This window comes from Kogia breviceps, chromosome 2 (genome assembly GCF_026419965.1).
Source record: "Kogia breviceps isolate mKogBre1 chromosome 2, mKogBre1 haplotype 1, whole genome shotgun sequence".
Lineage (NCBI taxonomy): Eukaryota > Metazoa > Chordata > Mammalia > Artiodactyla > Physeteridae > Kogia > Kogia breviceps.
In genome coordinates, this window is record NC_081311.1 from 144,087,510 (window position 1) to 144,104,917 (window position 17,408).

Here is a 17,408-nt window from a genome sequence, read left to right on the forward strand (position 1 = left end):
TTTTGAAATTTGGGGTCAGTCTTTTTCTAAGGGTCATGTTCATATAATAATTAATGCTCATTTTCCTGGTGGGTAGAATCCCACAGAGTCTAGATTTTCATTTTAATTGGTCCCCCTGCCCTGCCAGATCAGCCAGAGACAGGAATCTTCAGTCACTAGTGATACAGTCCAGTGTTTAGGACTACAGAATAATATCATCAAGCGTCTCACAAATCCCAAAATTGTGCCACACAACACTTGAATACAGGAGACAGTATATGAACCCTTGGGAATAGTGCAAAAGAAACAGCACTTTGTGGCCACAGATACATGATCCAAAGAAGCAGCCTGAAAAACCTCTACTTAATGGTATTTTAAAATGATGTGAACAAAAACTTTTTTTACCTCTACTTAATATTTTAAAATGATGTGAACAAAAACTTCTATCTTCTCTTAATTTATACAATAAGCAAAAATCTTAAAAACTTAAGTTCTGCAGGGAAATAACCTGAATTAGTTCTCACTCTACAAACTCCAAAAAATCAAAGTTATCATTCCTTTTCCAAGTAACTAGCATTAAATATTGTGAGGGTTATTTCATTTATACTGTATTTTAATTGTAATTAAGATCAAGTATTAAATCAGATTCTTTTACCTACATAATTGCAATTTAATCTTTTAGAAAAATTCTATGGCTGGCTTCAAGAATGGTAACTTTGAAATATATTCTTTTCTTTATCCTCTTAACTTACTGATAATAGCAGGTTTTAAAATTTTACTGAATAGGAGAGAACAGTTTTTGGTTTTTGTTTTTAATTGACAACTTGGTTACTATAGCAAAGGCTAATTAGAGGTTTTGCAAGCAGAAACTATTACAGAGTTCTATTTGTATATCATTACCCCTAACAAGGATTTGAGGCTACTTAGAAGCATATATTCCTCCTTTTCTCCCTCCTTCCAATGATTCATTCATTCCACTTCATTGAAAAAAATACAGGAACTATGCTAGTGATATAGCAGTGAACAAACAGATAAAAGTCCTGCCCTCATGGAGCTTCATTCCAGTACAATAAAATATAAAGCTATACATGAAAACTAGGTCCAGGTAAACTACAGTTAGTATAAGAAAATAAATTATATTCATTTATTTTCTTTTAAATAAACTTTAAAAAAAATTTATTTATTTATTTATTTATTTATTTAAGTTTTGGCTGTGTTGGGTCTTCGTTTCTGTGCGAGGGCTTTCTCTAGTTGCTGCCAGCGGGGGCCACTTCATCGCGGTGCGTGGGCCTCTCACTGTCGCGGCCTCTCCTGTTGCGGAGCACAAGCTCCAGACGCGCAGGCTCAGTAGTTGTGGCTCACGGGCTTAGTTGCTCCGCGGCATGTGGGATCTTCCCGGAACAGGGCCCGAACCTGTGTCCCTGCATTGGCAGGCAGATTCTCAACCACTGCGCCACCAGGGAAGCCCCTTAAGTAAACTTTTAAAGATGTAAAAGCCATACTAAGCTTACAGGCCATACAAAGAAATAGTCATAAGCTGCATTTGGCTCATGAGCTAGTTTGCTAACCCTTGAATTATGACATGAGAACATACTCACTTTTCCTCTCTCTTGGCCCCTAAGTAAAGTTGCTTAGTAGATGACAACCACCACTACATTCCACTTTATCTTAAGTTTCACAAAGATAAAATACAGTAATCTAAATAACTATGCTTAGGAGGCAGTCTAAAACTTGCTGTATAACTGTTTCTTTAATTGGAAAGTTTTACTCTTAAATGTGAATATTCTTTAAGTAGAGAAGATAAAAGGTCTAAACAGAGCTATGAAACATTTAACAGAAATACAGTAATGCTTACTGTAGAAATATACTGCAGACATATAGAAATATCAGTCACCTAATGGGCAGTAAGAAATTAAAGGTAAGTGAAAAGGGCCTCTGGTATAAATAGCTGCCATTAAGCCTATCTGCTCCTTTGGTGTATTTCACAAATGTTAATTCAAGAATCGTTTGACTTATATTAGTAATATAATACCTATATACATTACTTGTTGAATACAATCAATAGAAAAAAGTTTTCTTTAAAAAGTATTGATGGACGATTATGCCATGTCAAACCAGCATACAGACACTCACAAACACAGGGTGCCATGAGCAGTAACAATTGCTTGATTATTTTTACTTATTTATTTTTTTGTATCAGTACTTTCACATTGAACTACCTTTTCCTAAGGCTTTTATACACTTTTGGAATAAAAATTTTACCAGAAAATTTTTTTCAAAGCATATAGTCATTTAAGTTACACTGTGTTTTGTTTTGTTTTGTTTTTTTAAGGATAACTGAGCACTGAATGATAAAAACAACACACATACCGGAGTTTCTGTAGTGGATGTGGCTGGCTGTTGTAATGACTGTGGTCGAGATTCCTCTGATTGAGTCCTAACCAGTCCGCTACCATGACCTTTGACAGTATCGCCATTGGTAACTGGAGGATGTTGCTGGGTCAAAGCAGCTTTTAATCTCTGAAATGCAAACACCAATTTAAAAAAACGTTTCCTGCTTTCCACCCAAGTCCAAGTCCCAGCATACCCTTTGGTTAACCAAAAGAAATTATTTGTTAAGGAATACATAAATACATTTGGCTTTAATATTAGTTTTGATTTATCATATTCCACTGCATTCCTAAATATCAGTAAGACAAACAGGACCTTTGGAAAGTTTGCCTGAGTCTTTTTTGTCTAGTACTACTAGAGGGTTCTATACTTTGCTATTCCTAATCAATTTTGAGAAAAGAGTGAAAACTAAAAACACTGTTGACTGAAAATAACTAGATTTGTTCAACTAAAATAAGCAAAACAATAAGTTAATTATGTATGTTTCACCTATTTTCTCCTACCCCATTTCTATATCCCATATCCCAGTCTTTTCAGGCTCTGCCTAGATTCTTAGACCTAAATATCTTCTTTTTCAGATTTGAGTCCATTTGATCTCTGCTTGCAGGTTTGATGTCACTGCTTACTTGGACAATGACCTGATGTTGCATTTTTTAGGCCACTGTACTGACTGTCAGACTGAACCTCCTCCTAGAACCCACAGCTGGGTTTGCCTCCCTTAGGTCTTCCCTGTCACCACTAAGCAGACCTAGCTCCAAGTCTATCCCTTCTACTATGTTCCACTTTGCCAGCGAACTGTACCCAACTCACTGTCAGAGTATGGCAGATCTAGCATTATAACGAAGCTCTAGACATTTATGGCTACTTCTTTAAAACAAAACAAAACAAAACAAACACCATTTGCGTAAAGCTTATTATTCTATCAGCAAAAATATATGAGTATCTTATCTCTCCAACCAGACAGTAAGCTCTTTAAGAGCAGAGATTGCCTTTTATTTCTTTGCATCCATTTTAGCAACCGGTACATTGATTTGCTACATAGATGGACAACAGATATATTTGCTAATGGACAGAAACTGGTTTCTTTGAAAATGGCACATGGGATCTTTGGGGTGGTTTTATTATGATCTATAAATATGAAAAAATTAGCACAAAATAGTCATATTATAATATCTTAGCAATGAAAGGGATCTCAGGGATCTGAGAGACCTGGGACTATTATTGATGATATTGTTCTTAATAACTCAGAAGTAGCCCTTGAGCTCAAAATATAGTTTTATAACAAAATCTGGTGAAGAGATATGTAATTACATTTTCCTAAGATCCACAATCAGGTGCACATGTGGCAGGGAGGGAGGTTACAAATACTGATATAAGAACTACGCTGCAGTCTACCCAGTGCTTCCCACACTTCCTAGAAGTCAATTAACTGCCTTGGCATCACATGCTAAAGACAGATTCTTGGCAACTTTTCCTCTCTTCTTTCCCTAGATAATAGAGAAGAGCTTTAGAAAAAGTCTCCCAAATGATTCTAATACAATTGTTTTCACTTATTCCAACTAAGAACAATTTAGAAAATTTGTAATTTCTTTATTTTCACTGGTACATATCTTCTTACCATCTATAATTGATCCAGATCCCTTAAAAACTGAAGCACAGGACTTCCCTGGTGGCACAGTGGTTAAGAATCCACCTGCCAATGCAGGGGACACGGGTTCAATCCCTGGTCCGGGAAGATCCCACATGCTGCAGAGCAACTAAGCCTGTGCACCACAACTACTGAGCCTGTGCTCTAGAACCCACAAGCCACAACTTTCAGAGCCCACATGCCCTAGAGCCCTTGCACCGCAACTACTGAGCCCACACGCTGCAACCACTGAAGCCCATGTGCCTAGAGCCTGTGCTCCACAACAAGCGAAGCCCTCGCTTGCCGCAAACAGAGAAAGCAGCTCGCAGCAATTAAGACCCAACACAGCCAAAAGATAATAATTTTTAAAAAAACCTGAAGTATATATGAAAAGATCAAAATTTTCACTGAAGCAGTAATTCTAACTAGACAAGTGTTAATGGACATTTTCTACTGCTAATCATTGTAGATTCTGGGTATGATTTTTTTATTTTTTATTATTTATTTTTATTTTTTATTTTTTTGCAGTATGCAGGCCTCTCACTGTTGTGGCCTTTCCCGTTGCGGAGCACAGGCTCCGGACACGCAGGCTCAGCGGCCATGGCTCACGAGCCTAGCCACTCTGCGGCATGTGGGATCTTCCCAGACCAGGGCACGAACCCATGTCCCCTGCATCTGCAGGCGTGCTCTCAACCACTGCACCACCAGGGAAGCCCCTGGGTATGATTTTAAAAACAAAGTCAGTAGTGTAAAAAATGTTTTGTTGAGGTATAAGTTACATATAGTAAAATGAACTCTTTTTAGTGTACAGTTCTTTGAGTTTCAACAAGCACATACAGTCATGCAACCACCCCCTACAATCAGGATACAGAACAGTTCTATTACCCACCCCCAAACTTCTCCTCATGCTTCTTTCCTGTCACACTCTCCTTCCACCCACAACCCCTGGAAACCACTAGTCTTTTGATCCCCAAAGTTTTGCCTTTTCCAGAATATCATATAAATGGAATCATACAGTGTATAGCCTTTTGAATCTGGCTTCTTTCCTTTAGCATAATGCACTGGAGATCCATCCCTGTTGTTGCATTATCAGTAGTTTTTCAATGAGTTTCTAATAAACAGTATTCCAGTTTTACAGATTAGGACACTAGAGATCATTTGCCCAAGGTCACACAGCCATTAAGCTAGTTAAAATCCTAGATTTGAACGTGGATCTCCTTAATTTCAAAGTGCACAGTTTTTCCATGGCATCATGTTACATATGTTATCCTACCAAAAAAAAAAAAAAAAAAAAGGAAAAATCAAGAAAGAAAAAAGGAAAAGGAAAAAATTGAGGAAGATAATCTGAGGCTGGATGGCTTGATGATTCAGAAGACAACCACAAGGAATTCCCTGGCAGTCCAGTGGCTGGGACTCCACGCTTTCACTGCCATGGGCCCAGGTTCAATCCCTGGTCGGGGAACTAAGATCTCACAAGCCATGCGGCATGAAAGACAACCACAAAGGATTAGGAATGCCAAGTCTGATACTACAACTGCTAAAGTCCTGTCACTCCAGGATCAGGTATGTTTTTTCCATCTTTTCTGACTGAATACTTCTTTATGAATTGCAAATAGCACCACAATATGTAACGTCCTAGTATCTTCACAGGTTAGTATATGTAATGTATACCGTATACATATTAGCATACATAATGTATACAGCTGAGAAGACACTTTACCGTTTAGAATTTAACTCTGCCTCAAACAATCTGTATGACTCTGAACAAATCATTTCAATCTCTGAGTCTGTGTTTCTTGTCTGTAAAATTGGGAACAATGATAATTTCCTTGCAGGGCTGAGGTAAAGATTAAATATAATATGCAAAATTACCTGATTCATAAAAGGATTTCTTAAATATCAACTTCCTTACTTTTTTCTTTTTTAAAAAATTATTTATTTATTTTTGGCTGCACTGGGTCTTTGTTGTGGCGCACAGGATCTTTTGTTGTGTGCAGGCTTCCATCTAGTTGTGGCATGTGGGTTTTCTCTTCTCTAGTTGTGGCACACAGGCTCCAGGGCTCTGTAGTTTGCGGCACACGGGCTCTAACTGAGGCACGTGAGCTCAGTAGTTGTGGCGCATGGGCTTAGTTGCCCTGAGACATGATGTGGGATCTTAGTTCCCTGACCAGGGATCGAACCAGTGTCCCCTGCATTGTAAGGCGAATTCTTTACCACTGGACCACCAGGGAAGTCCCTTCCTTACTTTTTTCAAAAACAGCTATTGAGGCCTCTATCTTTTTAGCACAGGTGTCAGGGTGAGGACACCAGTGAATCAGGAAAGTTCCTATACTTTTGTATTTTCAAAATATACTTAGAAGGAAAAAAAAGTACTCAGGAGTTCATCTTAAGGACTGGTTTCGCTTCAGACATATTTTATTATGGAAAATATATTCTCAAGACCATGTGATACACTGCATCTTTCAGAATCCAGGTCAGATTCCTGGTTCCTTTTTTTCTTCCTTCTTTTTTAAACAAGCAGAAATGACCACATTAGCAGCTAAGATCCAGGAAATTGGGACACTCATAACTGATGGGCTAATGTGGAAGTGGATGGATTAAAATTAATTAGGTAGGTGACCAAAGCAGTAGTTGGCTGTAATCAGGTAGGAATACTTAGGCTAAATGGTCAAAGAACTGAAAGTAAAAAGACAGGAGTCTGAAAGTACGGGTCACATAAACAGAAGGAGGAGGATCTGAGTGTGCATACTTATATCTTTTAAAAACCAATCTACAGCGTTAGGTTAGGGCTTCCATTTCTGGATATAAAATGTACATAAATATATGTATTGGTTGAGATGTGAAGCTTGGTAAATTATGTGTTGGTAAAACATTTTTAAGTCCTTAGGTAGAAAACACAGAAGAGCATTTAAAGTTCTATAGTGAAGACTTTAACTATTAGAATTAATGAAATACAGTAACTGCACATAGGGGAGTCTGAAGTACATAAACATCACTCTCTTGAATAATCTTTAGTAGGGCAAGTTACTACCTTATAGAGCACTTAAAAGCAGCATTCATTATCCTCTCTTGACTGCCCTAGGGTATACAGTACTCATCCAGGGAAGAAGCTCTAATGTTTACTCCATGCTGGTACATTGATTACGATGGGTCTCTAACTTGGAAAAGTGTGCCACTGGGTACAAAATGTAAGAAAAAGATTTTCAAGGGTTAATTAACACTGCTCTGAACTGCAGATTTTTTTTTAAAAAACAGCAACAAAAACACACATACACTAAAAGAAATTACAGTGGGTTAGGTGAAGAAAGTTGTCATTAAATAGTGATTCATATACATTTTACAACTAATATAAGGATATCTAACAATCCACCCACATATATGTTAGAGATATTTTAAAGAAGGGCAACTATTTGGTCCCCCTCAAATTAATGAAAACATATAAATATAATATTTATTTTACAGTAGAAATTTGGAGCTAATCAATTAGTCCAATTACCATCTTACAGATAAACTAAGGCCCAAAGAGTGAAGTTACTTCCCAGAATCACAGAGCGAGTTATAAGAGAAACAGAGCTAGGACCAGAAATTCTGTCTGTTGACTCTTACTTCACTGAACAAACGTATTTTAAACAAGTTTTTCCAAACTAGAGCTTTTGTCTAATATTAAGTATTCTAAGTATATTTTAGTAATCATTAAGAAGAGTATCAGATATTGGTCCATCCATTACTAAGATCAAAATTTCTATCAATAGAGAAACCTAGTTAAGTAAATAAAGATTGAATACTGAGAGAAAGTAAATAAGATTTAACAAGTCTATATTCTCTAACATTTACAATAAAAGCTAGGCATAATTTTAATTTTAAACTAAAGGTATACACTGAAAGAAAACTAAAATCTTTATTACTATATTTCTAAGCAGACTTAGTGCTTTAATGTTTAGAGTTAAATTTTAGTGTTGTAAAATTCAACTACTATGTTGAAAACTTTTTTCTTAGAGATTGTGTCAGTTAAAGAGTAAATAGTCTGTTGTGCTGACCAATCTGACATTCATCTTAAGAGGTAATCTGCTAAAAATAATTTGTTATTCAAATTCTATGTTATATGTTGTACCCCTGAAAACAAATTTTATCACATCTGTCAGAACTTGGTAGGAAGAAACTACTCTATCATAGTTCAAAGAAAAAACACAATGTTCTCTAGAAACAATTTATGAAAAAGTCAGATCCATATTTCATATGTGCCACAAAAGCTCATCAGAGTAATAACCCTCCTTCTCTAGGGTGTTATCCTACCATCTGCTGCTCTATTACTTATCTTTATTTTGCAACTAATTAACAGCATAATCTTCTAAATTCAGCAAGTTAATTATCATTATTGTAGTCTTTGCAGCATCATCAGTCCTCGTGAAATCTTGTCTCCCCACCCCCAGAGAACATATGAAAATGAAGTACGTTGGGAGAGAGTCTGTTTCTTTGGAGTGGGCTCATTAGGTGTTTGCTGATTAGCTTGGCGTGCAGAGGCAGGTCAGAAGAATTCTGCTGAACATGAGGTTCCATGCAGGGCCCAACTAAGTTAATGTAGGTTTCTGAACATTTGCCAAGATGCCCTCTGTCAGCTCTCAGTAGAAACCCCCTGCAGAAACCCTACCGGCTACCCGCTGTGTGCAAAGATATCTCTCAGTTTGTCACACAAGTCTTAAAGGAATGATTCTGGGGAATACTACTCAAATACTTTACTAAATCTTCTTAAACAAAACTCCTGGATGGTTAACATTTTCTTATTCAGAAGTTACTTTTTGATTACAAATATTACATAGGAAATTTGGTAAACAGTCAGAAAAATGATTTAATGTGTAATGTAAATCTAGGGGATGGGATCTGGGGACCACTCATTTGGAGAGCATGGAACTGGAATTCTATCACTGATAGAGAAAGAATTAAGTCCCATGATCGTTTATCTGATCATTAAGAAACCTCTGTGCAATGGGATATAAGCCTAGTCTCAACTTTCTCCAGTTAGAATTATATAATTATTTCTTTATTTAGTAAATCTCTTTTTAGCCCTTTGATGCTTAATAAAGTAAGTAATCAATGACACTGACATTTTAATCTAAATTTAGAAACAATCTGTAGCTATTTTGTATTTTATGTTACAAATGTATCTAATGTATCTAATGTATCTTGCCAGACAGAGTAAAAGACTGCCCTTGGATTTCAGATTTAAATGCTTGAGATTGATTTAGTCCTGTGATTTTAGCTGGAAGAACTAAGATAATCTTACTAAGCCTCTTAATAATACAGGAATATTTAAGAGAACCAACCCTCATTATATCTATAATTTAATTATTTAAGAATTGTTGAAGTACTTGGGAAAGTTTGTTAGACAATGAGGTACCTATAGAGAAAATAGGATATATTAAGTTTAAAATGAAGTTTAGCATGTTTAATTTTATTTTAAGCCCTTTAAAAGTGATCGCTGTACAACTGGATATAAATTGGCCTTGAGAACTTAGGGAAGAAGTAAGTTTTTGAATTTGTAACTTTATTTTTAAAAAGCAGACTCTCAATAATGTTTTTTGTGCACAAAAGTCAACATCAAGGGTATCAAAAAACTGAAAACAAGAGCCAAACACCTCATTGATACAATATAATCCTAACTGCCATACCTGTTGGAAAAAAAAAAATCAATAACGGCATATTAAAAAGATAAGACTTTTTTTTACTCTCTTGATGATTATTGGAAACATTTGCAAGAAAAATCTCAAAACTTAAGATCATATCTGCTGAATTTCTTAGTACCCAAGAAATGTTTGTTAAATAAATAACAATCATTAGAAATAACTGTTAAATGAGGCTGACGCAAAATAAATGAACATGAATTAAAACTACAAAACCCAAACTATTTCTGGGTTATTCCCAAAGGTTGGTCGATTTGTTTTGTACTTATACCAATATATAAGTATACTTGATAATGATGATAATGATAGTCAAGCACTGAAAATTCTTCAATCAAACTGACTCACTGGACAAATATACTAAAGGTGGTATGTTACCAAACCACAATGTAATTTAATTAATATAGAAATCAATAAAAAACAGATAAAAAGCCCTGAAATATTTGGAAATTATACACTACATTTTTAAATAACCCACAGTTCAAGGAAGAAATCACAAGGGAAATTAGAAAATAATAAAAATACAGCATATCAAAATTTGTGCATAGAGACAAAGTTATAGCGTTAAATGACTATATGAGAAAGGTAAAAAGATTTAAATCAATAATCTAAGCTTCTACTTTAAGAAGGTAAAAAATGATAAGCAAATTAAACCCAATTAAGTAGACAAAAGGAAATATTAAAGATAAAAGTAGCAATCAATGGTAATACAGCATACCATTACAAAAAATAAAGGCAAGCTACAGACAGAAAATATTTGTGAGATTATATATATACATATCTATATATAAATTTGTATCTAGAATATATATAAAGAATTCCTATAACACAATAGTAAAAGACAAGTAACCAAATTTAAAGAATGGGCAAAAAACATCACAAATAATGTCTGGCTGATTGGAAATGTAAATTGAAACCAAGAGATGCTGCCACAATCTCCTAGAATGTCTACAATGAAAACAATAAACAAAACCAAATGTCTGCAAAAATGTGGGAACAACTGGAATTCCCATACACTGCTGGTAGGAATGTAAACCTTAAAAGGTCTGGCAATTTATTATAAAGTTATATGTATACCTACTCTCTGACTCAGCAATTCCACTCTTAGGTAGATAAACTAAATTAAAATATACATCCACAAAGAGAGTTATACAAGAATGTGCATACGAGCTTTATTCACAACAGCTAAATACTAAAAACCATTCAAGTGTCCACCAACAGGAGAATGGATAAAGAAATTGTGGTATACTCACACAATGGAAAACTACTCAGCAATAAAAATGTTTCGAAACAAACTTTGATACATGCTACAACATGGATAAGTCTCATAGACATATGCTTAGCCGAACACAAGAGTATATATTGATTCCATTTACATTGCTGGTGACAAATATAAGAACAGTTGGGGGAGGTGGACTGATTGGGAAGGGAAATAAATAAACTTGATGGGTAGGTGTTAATGTTCTATACCATAATAGGGGTATGAGTTACATGAATGCACTTAAACTGTACAGATAAAATCAGTCCATTTCAATCTATGTAAATTTTACATTAAGAAAGCCTTATTAAAAAATAATTGAGTGAGGGTAGGGAGTGGTCTGAGGTACAGATAAAACAAGAATGGCAGTTATATTGCTAATAATTGAAGCTGGATGATGGGTACATGGGGGTTCATTATAGATACCTATTTATTTTGTATGTGTTTGAATTCTTCCATAACAAAAAGCTTAAAAAAAAAAAGAAATGGACTAATTTATGAGTCTTTTTATTTAATTAAAAACAGGACAATCGGGCTTCCCTGGTGGCGCAGTGGTTGAGAACCCGCCTGCCGATGCAGGGGACACGGGTTCGTGCCCCGGTCCGGGAAGATCCCACATGCCGCGGAGCGACTGGGCCCGTGAGCCATGGCCGCGGAGCCTGCGCGTCCGGAGCCTGTGCTCCGCGGCGGGAGAGGCCACAGCGGCGAGAGGCCCACGTACCGGAAAAAAAAAAAAAAAAAAAAAAAAAAAAAAAAAAAAACACAGGACAATCTTATTTACTATCCCAATTAAAATAGGAAATCACCTAAATATGGCTATTTTATATGTTAACAATATTCTAATAAGAAATTTAATTGGACTGTTAAATTTAAGTGGGGCAATCTGTGACTCCCCATGCTGTTTTGGGGCTTTCAACCAATAACTGTTTTTCATATATAAATTTGTGAAATGTAGCTTTGGTATTTTTTAATATATAAGCATACAAAACACTTTTATTCTTATTAAATTTCTTAGTGATTAAAAGAAAAAGTTATTCAGGGAAGTTTACTAGTTTCTACAAATATGGCCTAATCTCTTATAGCCAAAAGTATTTCTTTAAATCTGATTTGTTCCACTGGAATTAATTTGTGGGAAAAAAAAGTCCACTGAATACGTAAAAATATTTTTAGATACAGTGTACAACAACAGGATCTCTTTAACTTCTATTTCTACTCTACTCAGTTTCACTAATTGAATTTTTCATTAGAACAGTTATGTTTAAAGTAGGAAGTGTAAAACACATTCCCAGTGAAGCTCTTCTGCTATCAAGTGGAAAAGATTCATCTTAGTTATTTCCATGCCTTTGACCTAAACATGCTAACATGCTGTTATGTAAAAAATTCCCCTCCTGGGTTTTCAAGTTCCCTCACCACAATCAATAACCAGCTAATTTTGTTCAACCAACTATTATTCATTCAGATGGTATATAAGTTTTACTGTTAAAAAAAAAGTTATCCCATGCCAATTTCAGATTGATTATTTGCACTAATGGAGAATAGCAGTAAAAAAATTTAAAGCCTTGCGATAATATTGATACATAATGGCTTTCATGTGTATAGATTTATATTATTAGCATAGTGCCTAGCATAGAACTGAAACAAATAATAGGTGTCTAAAAACTATCTATCGATTCATTGGTTGTAGTTAAGAAGAATTAGCTTTAAAGTGTGTTAGACTATAGAAGGGAGAATTACACTTATTTGAAAAAAACCAACCCCCCACACTCCCCATCCCACAGCAGCAGCTTCAGATCTTCTACCAAGAAAATTAGCAAGTTAGTAGGATTTGGGGCTAAGAGAGACCCCAGAAATCAAAGTTTAACCCCTTTATTTCACAGATGAGGAAAATGAGTCTTAGAAAAGTTAAAGTGGCTTGATTAGGGGTATTGAATAGCAGAATCAGGATTAAAATGAAAATACGTCTCTTGATTCCTACTCTATAGTTCATCCCTTGCTACCAATTTCTTAGTGTCTGAAACATAACTCAAAAATATGGTTTTCATTTAAATATTATGTGTAATGTTTACGAACTCGTATACTATTTCAGAATAGTAGATTATCTCTTAGATTATCTAGTTAATTCTGTTCTACTCATTTGTATGACTGTTTACAACCACTCATTATATCAGCATTGCCTTCAGATGATTACTTCTAGTTTCAGCTGCAATATCTCTAGCGTCCAGCAGGAGGAGAATTTATCTAAAAAGCCACACCAAAAATCAGACAAACCAATGATAAGAACTAGAACTTTACTCCCAATCCATTCATGTGCTTTAAAGTATCAGTAGCTTGTCACTATGCTAATGAAAGCTTTCCTTTTCCAAATTTTCTGGTTCTTCTGTAATGTAATACAGTCCACGATTTTATAAAATTTGATCTAAGTTGTGCATTTGAAGTGGGCTTTAATGGAAAAAACTAACTCGAAACAGGCTCAAGAAATGTATAGAACAAATAAAATCTTGCTTACCATTTTTGCTTCTGACTGTACTGGTTGAGGAGAGGAAGGACCTGGAATTCCTGGAACACTAGGCACCATGGTGACTGGTCGAACAAGCTATGCAGAAGATATTGAAAAATAATTGCTAGAGAATATATTCAAAATGAGGTTTGTACTTTTATTTGCACAATGACTGCTATAATAATTTACATATTATAATCAATATATAATGCATTAATATTTACATGACAATATATTATACGTTAATAGAAAATGTATATTAATATTTATATTAATATAAATATAATTGGTATAATTATGAGACTTCAGAATTAGAAAACTGTATCTCTGTCTGAACCCTTGTTGATCTTAATCCTCATTTATCCTTCAAAAGTTGGCAATTGTTCTGAGACACTCACTTTCCTAATCTTCAATTTTCATAATTCCTTTTTTTAAATGATTCCTTCTTATAGAAAATAATATTTAAAGTGATTGATGCAAAATTTCTCACAGATCTGTCACACTTCCATTTTGAATGTGAAAGGAAAGAATGTTAAAACTTGTAAAGAATGTACAACTAGGCATAAAAAGTAATTTCAACAATGAACTTTGCTTTTCTAAAATATATACATATAAAATTTCTAAAATATACAATGAAAGTTCTTTGATATATTAATATAAAGCATGACAAAGGAGACCCTGATTACCTCTAATAATAATAATATGTAACAGATTTTTCTGGTTTTTGCCTTTTTAAAAAAACCTAATATCAACACTGAATGATCAATTATTATGTACCTAAAGTATATCTCTTTTCCATTTCAGTTTCTCTCATCACAGTTACATTTAACAGGATAACCATACAATCCCAGATATAGGACAAGGATGTTTTCCCCTTGAAAATATCCTCAGAAAAGAGGAAGCAGTCACCTTATATTTTAGTCCTTATAAAATCTCTCATTCTGAACAACAAAGTTCTGTTTGAAGACAACATATTATCTTGAAATTATTTCAATCAATGCTAATTTTGGATACTTAGAAAGGTCACTTGGAAGAACTAGTTAATAAAAAATGTAAATATTTAACATTAATTTTAGTATTATTTCTGAGGATATAATCTCACCAAAGTGTTAGATGTTACTGTAAGGAGGCTTTAAAAACTAATTTTTAAAAGCTATACAATAAGTGATTATATTGTACTGATCAGAAACAACTATCTACAAGGCAAAAGAAGAAACTGTCTTTTTATTACATGAATGAATATTAGGACTTGGTGTAAGATTCCCAGGATAATAATAATAGATTCAAAAAGTGTTATACTGAAACTACTTGGGTGAGGATGAAAATAATGTGTTTTGGAAAATTGTGTGAGATTTCTTAAAAAGTGGTTCTAATGATGAAAACTTGAATGTTGAAGACACATTTGAAAAGTCTGAATAAACTTATTTTATGAAATGTGAGAAGAGGAAAAAAGGATTACTTCTAACTTATATTATTCCAAAGAATGTGCTTCTACATATCCACTATGTTATTAAATATTATAAGTAGATATTTAACTACTGTCTATGTCTTTCAAAATTTATATATTTAACATGCCCTCAAAGAAAACTTTTCTTATGGATCTTCTCATTAGGAAAGTGGGGACTATCTATTGCCCATTCTACTAGACCATTTAGATTTTCACACGCTTGGGACAGCAAAGGAATTTTGTAAACCCAACCTGACCATAATATTTCACAGAGAGTGCTTTTATAAACAATTTCTATAATAATCAAAATAATACGGAGTTACCTGATAAGTGTTCCAGTATAAATGTCTTCTTTAGAAATCTATGTTAATATTTGAATTCTACAAATCTAGCAAATTGAAATGGGTTGAATAAGGAATAAAGTTCGTAATACTAAAAATAAAAGGAAAACAAGATTTTGAGGATGGAAAAATGTTTTCTATCCAATTACGTTTGCCTTGAAAGGTAAACGCTATCACAATAAATATCAGTGAGTAAATACTGCTCACCACTAAGTATTTCGTTGAATTCAGTTTCATAAACTAATCAAGCAGCCCCCCTTGGGCTGTATTTTCTGATTACAAAGATCGGTTTTACTATAAAGAAAAAATTTAAATAGTCTAAATTTCAAACTTACTGGGACTGCAGCTGGAACATGCACATTCGAACTTGTAATTGATGCAGGAATAGCAACAGGCATGGTTTGTCCATTAGGAAGATGTAACAGAAGAGGAAATGGGCCTGGTACAGGACTAAGGAAAACAAAAGAAGGGCAATTAGAGAAAAGAAATCCTTATCAATAATCTCTAAAAATACAAGAGTATTTTTACTCCTATTATTCTATCATTTAAAAATAAATTTTCCAGAGAAAGATAAACACTGTATGATTTCACTTATATGTGGAATCTAAAAAACAAAATAGATGAACAAACATAACAAAACAGAAACGGAGAACAGACAGGTGGTTTCCAGAGGGAAGGGTGTTAGAGGGATGAGAGAAATTAAGAGGTACAAACTTCCAGTTACAAAATAAAGGAGTCACAGGGATGAAATTCACAGTGTGAGGAATACAGTCATTAATAATGTTATATCTTTGTACAGTAACAAAGATGGTCAAAAGGTACAAACTTACAGTTATAAGATAAATAAGTACTAGGGATGTAATGTACAACATGATTAATATAGTTAACAGTGTTGTATGTTACATATGAAAGCTGTTACCAGAGTAAATCCTAAAAGTTCTCATCACAAGGAAAAAATATTTTTTTCTTTTATTTTGTATCTGTACAAGATGATGGATGTTCACTAAACTTACTGTGGTAATCATTTCATGATGTATGTAAGTCAAATCATTATGGCATACACCTTAAATTTATACAGTGCTCTATGTCAATTGCAGTTAACCCTTAAACAACAAGAGGGTTAGATGCACTGACACTATGCACAGTCGAAAATCCCAGTGTAGCTTATGGTCGGCCTCTATCTGCAGATTCAACCAACTGTGGATTGTGTAGTGTGGTAGTATGTATTTGTTGAAAAATATCTGTGTGTAACTGGACTCACGCAGTTCAAACTGGTATTGTTCAAGGGTCCACTGTATATCTCAATAAAACTGGGAAAAAAAGAAAGAACTGCAGCTCCAGCCCAAGAAAATGCCTATGTGACAGATGGAAACTTGATACCATCTTTCTCATAACATGAATAAAATACCCACAAAAAGTTATACATGGTATATATACACCACTCAAGTAATTAAAAACAAAACAAAAATCTTCCAATCACTGCAAAGCACATTGTAAAATTTAATTGTTTTTAATTGCATCTTAAATGCACAAGGTACGTAAGCAGTGTAGAAAAAAAGGAAAAAGTTATGAATTTACTTAGAACAATCTCCAACATGTTAGTTGAGAAAACGTCTTATCAACTACCTGTAAGAACTGAAAGAAATGATACTGGTGATAAAAATAATCTTATGTGTTTTGTGTGAAATAGCACGAAAATAAGAGACCATCTTAAAATCACATTCTATGTTGATTTGTTTTTCAAATTAAGTTTTAGATATTTATTTTCTAATTTCTTAGATACTGTTCATATTTATTACAAAAAGACTATCCAAGCATTTTTCCAAAAATCAAAGCATGCAAAATACTATTCACACACACACACACACACACACACACACACACAAACCCCAAAAAAACCCCACTAAGGCCACAATTAGAATAATTAAATATCTTAGGACAAATCATAACAAGAAAAAACTTAACAATTCATATAATTCAATGATTGGCCCAAATCACTTACACAATTGGCCTGTTGGAGGACGGTGCCTGTGTGATTACAGTACTTGAGGTTGGTGAAGGTACTGCCTGCTGAATAATTACACTTGAGTCAGAACTTGTAAGCAGCACATTGGGAACCTGTAATGATGCTGGACGAACGATAGCTGATGTGGGCTGTGCAGTTTGTGTCAATGGTACTTCCTATTTAATAAT

At 34.3% G+C, this 17,408-nt stretch overlaps 1 protein-coding gene across 12 annotated transcripts in view; it reads right to left on the reverse strand.

The window, feature by feature from the left end:
- ATF2 (activating transcription factor 2) overlaps positions 1–17,408 on the reverse strand; it is an 88,724-nt gene that overhangs the window by 20,568 nt on the left and 50,748 nt on the right. For all 12 annotated transcript variants that reach the window (XR_010839138.1, XR_010839140.1, XR_010839139.1 and 9 more), the window contains 4 exons: positions 17,218–17,396; positions 15,551–15,665; positions 13,437–13,523; positions 2,350–2,499 (listed from right to left, as the gene is read on the reverse strand). Coding sequence is in view for 9 of the 12 variants with exons in the window: in XM_067026338.1 (XP_066882439.1) it covers positions 2,350–2,499; positions 13,437–13,523; positions 15,551–15,665; positions 17,218–17,396 (531 nt within the window). In the remaining 3 variants the exon portion in view is untranslated. The remainder of the gene's footprint in view (positions 1–2,349; positions 2,500–13,436; positions 13,524–15,550; positions 15,666–17,217; positions 17,397–17,408) is intronic.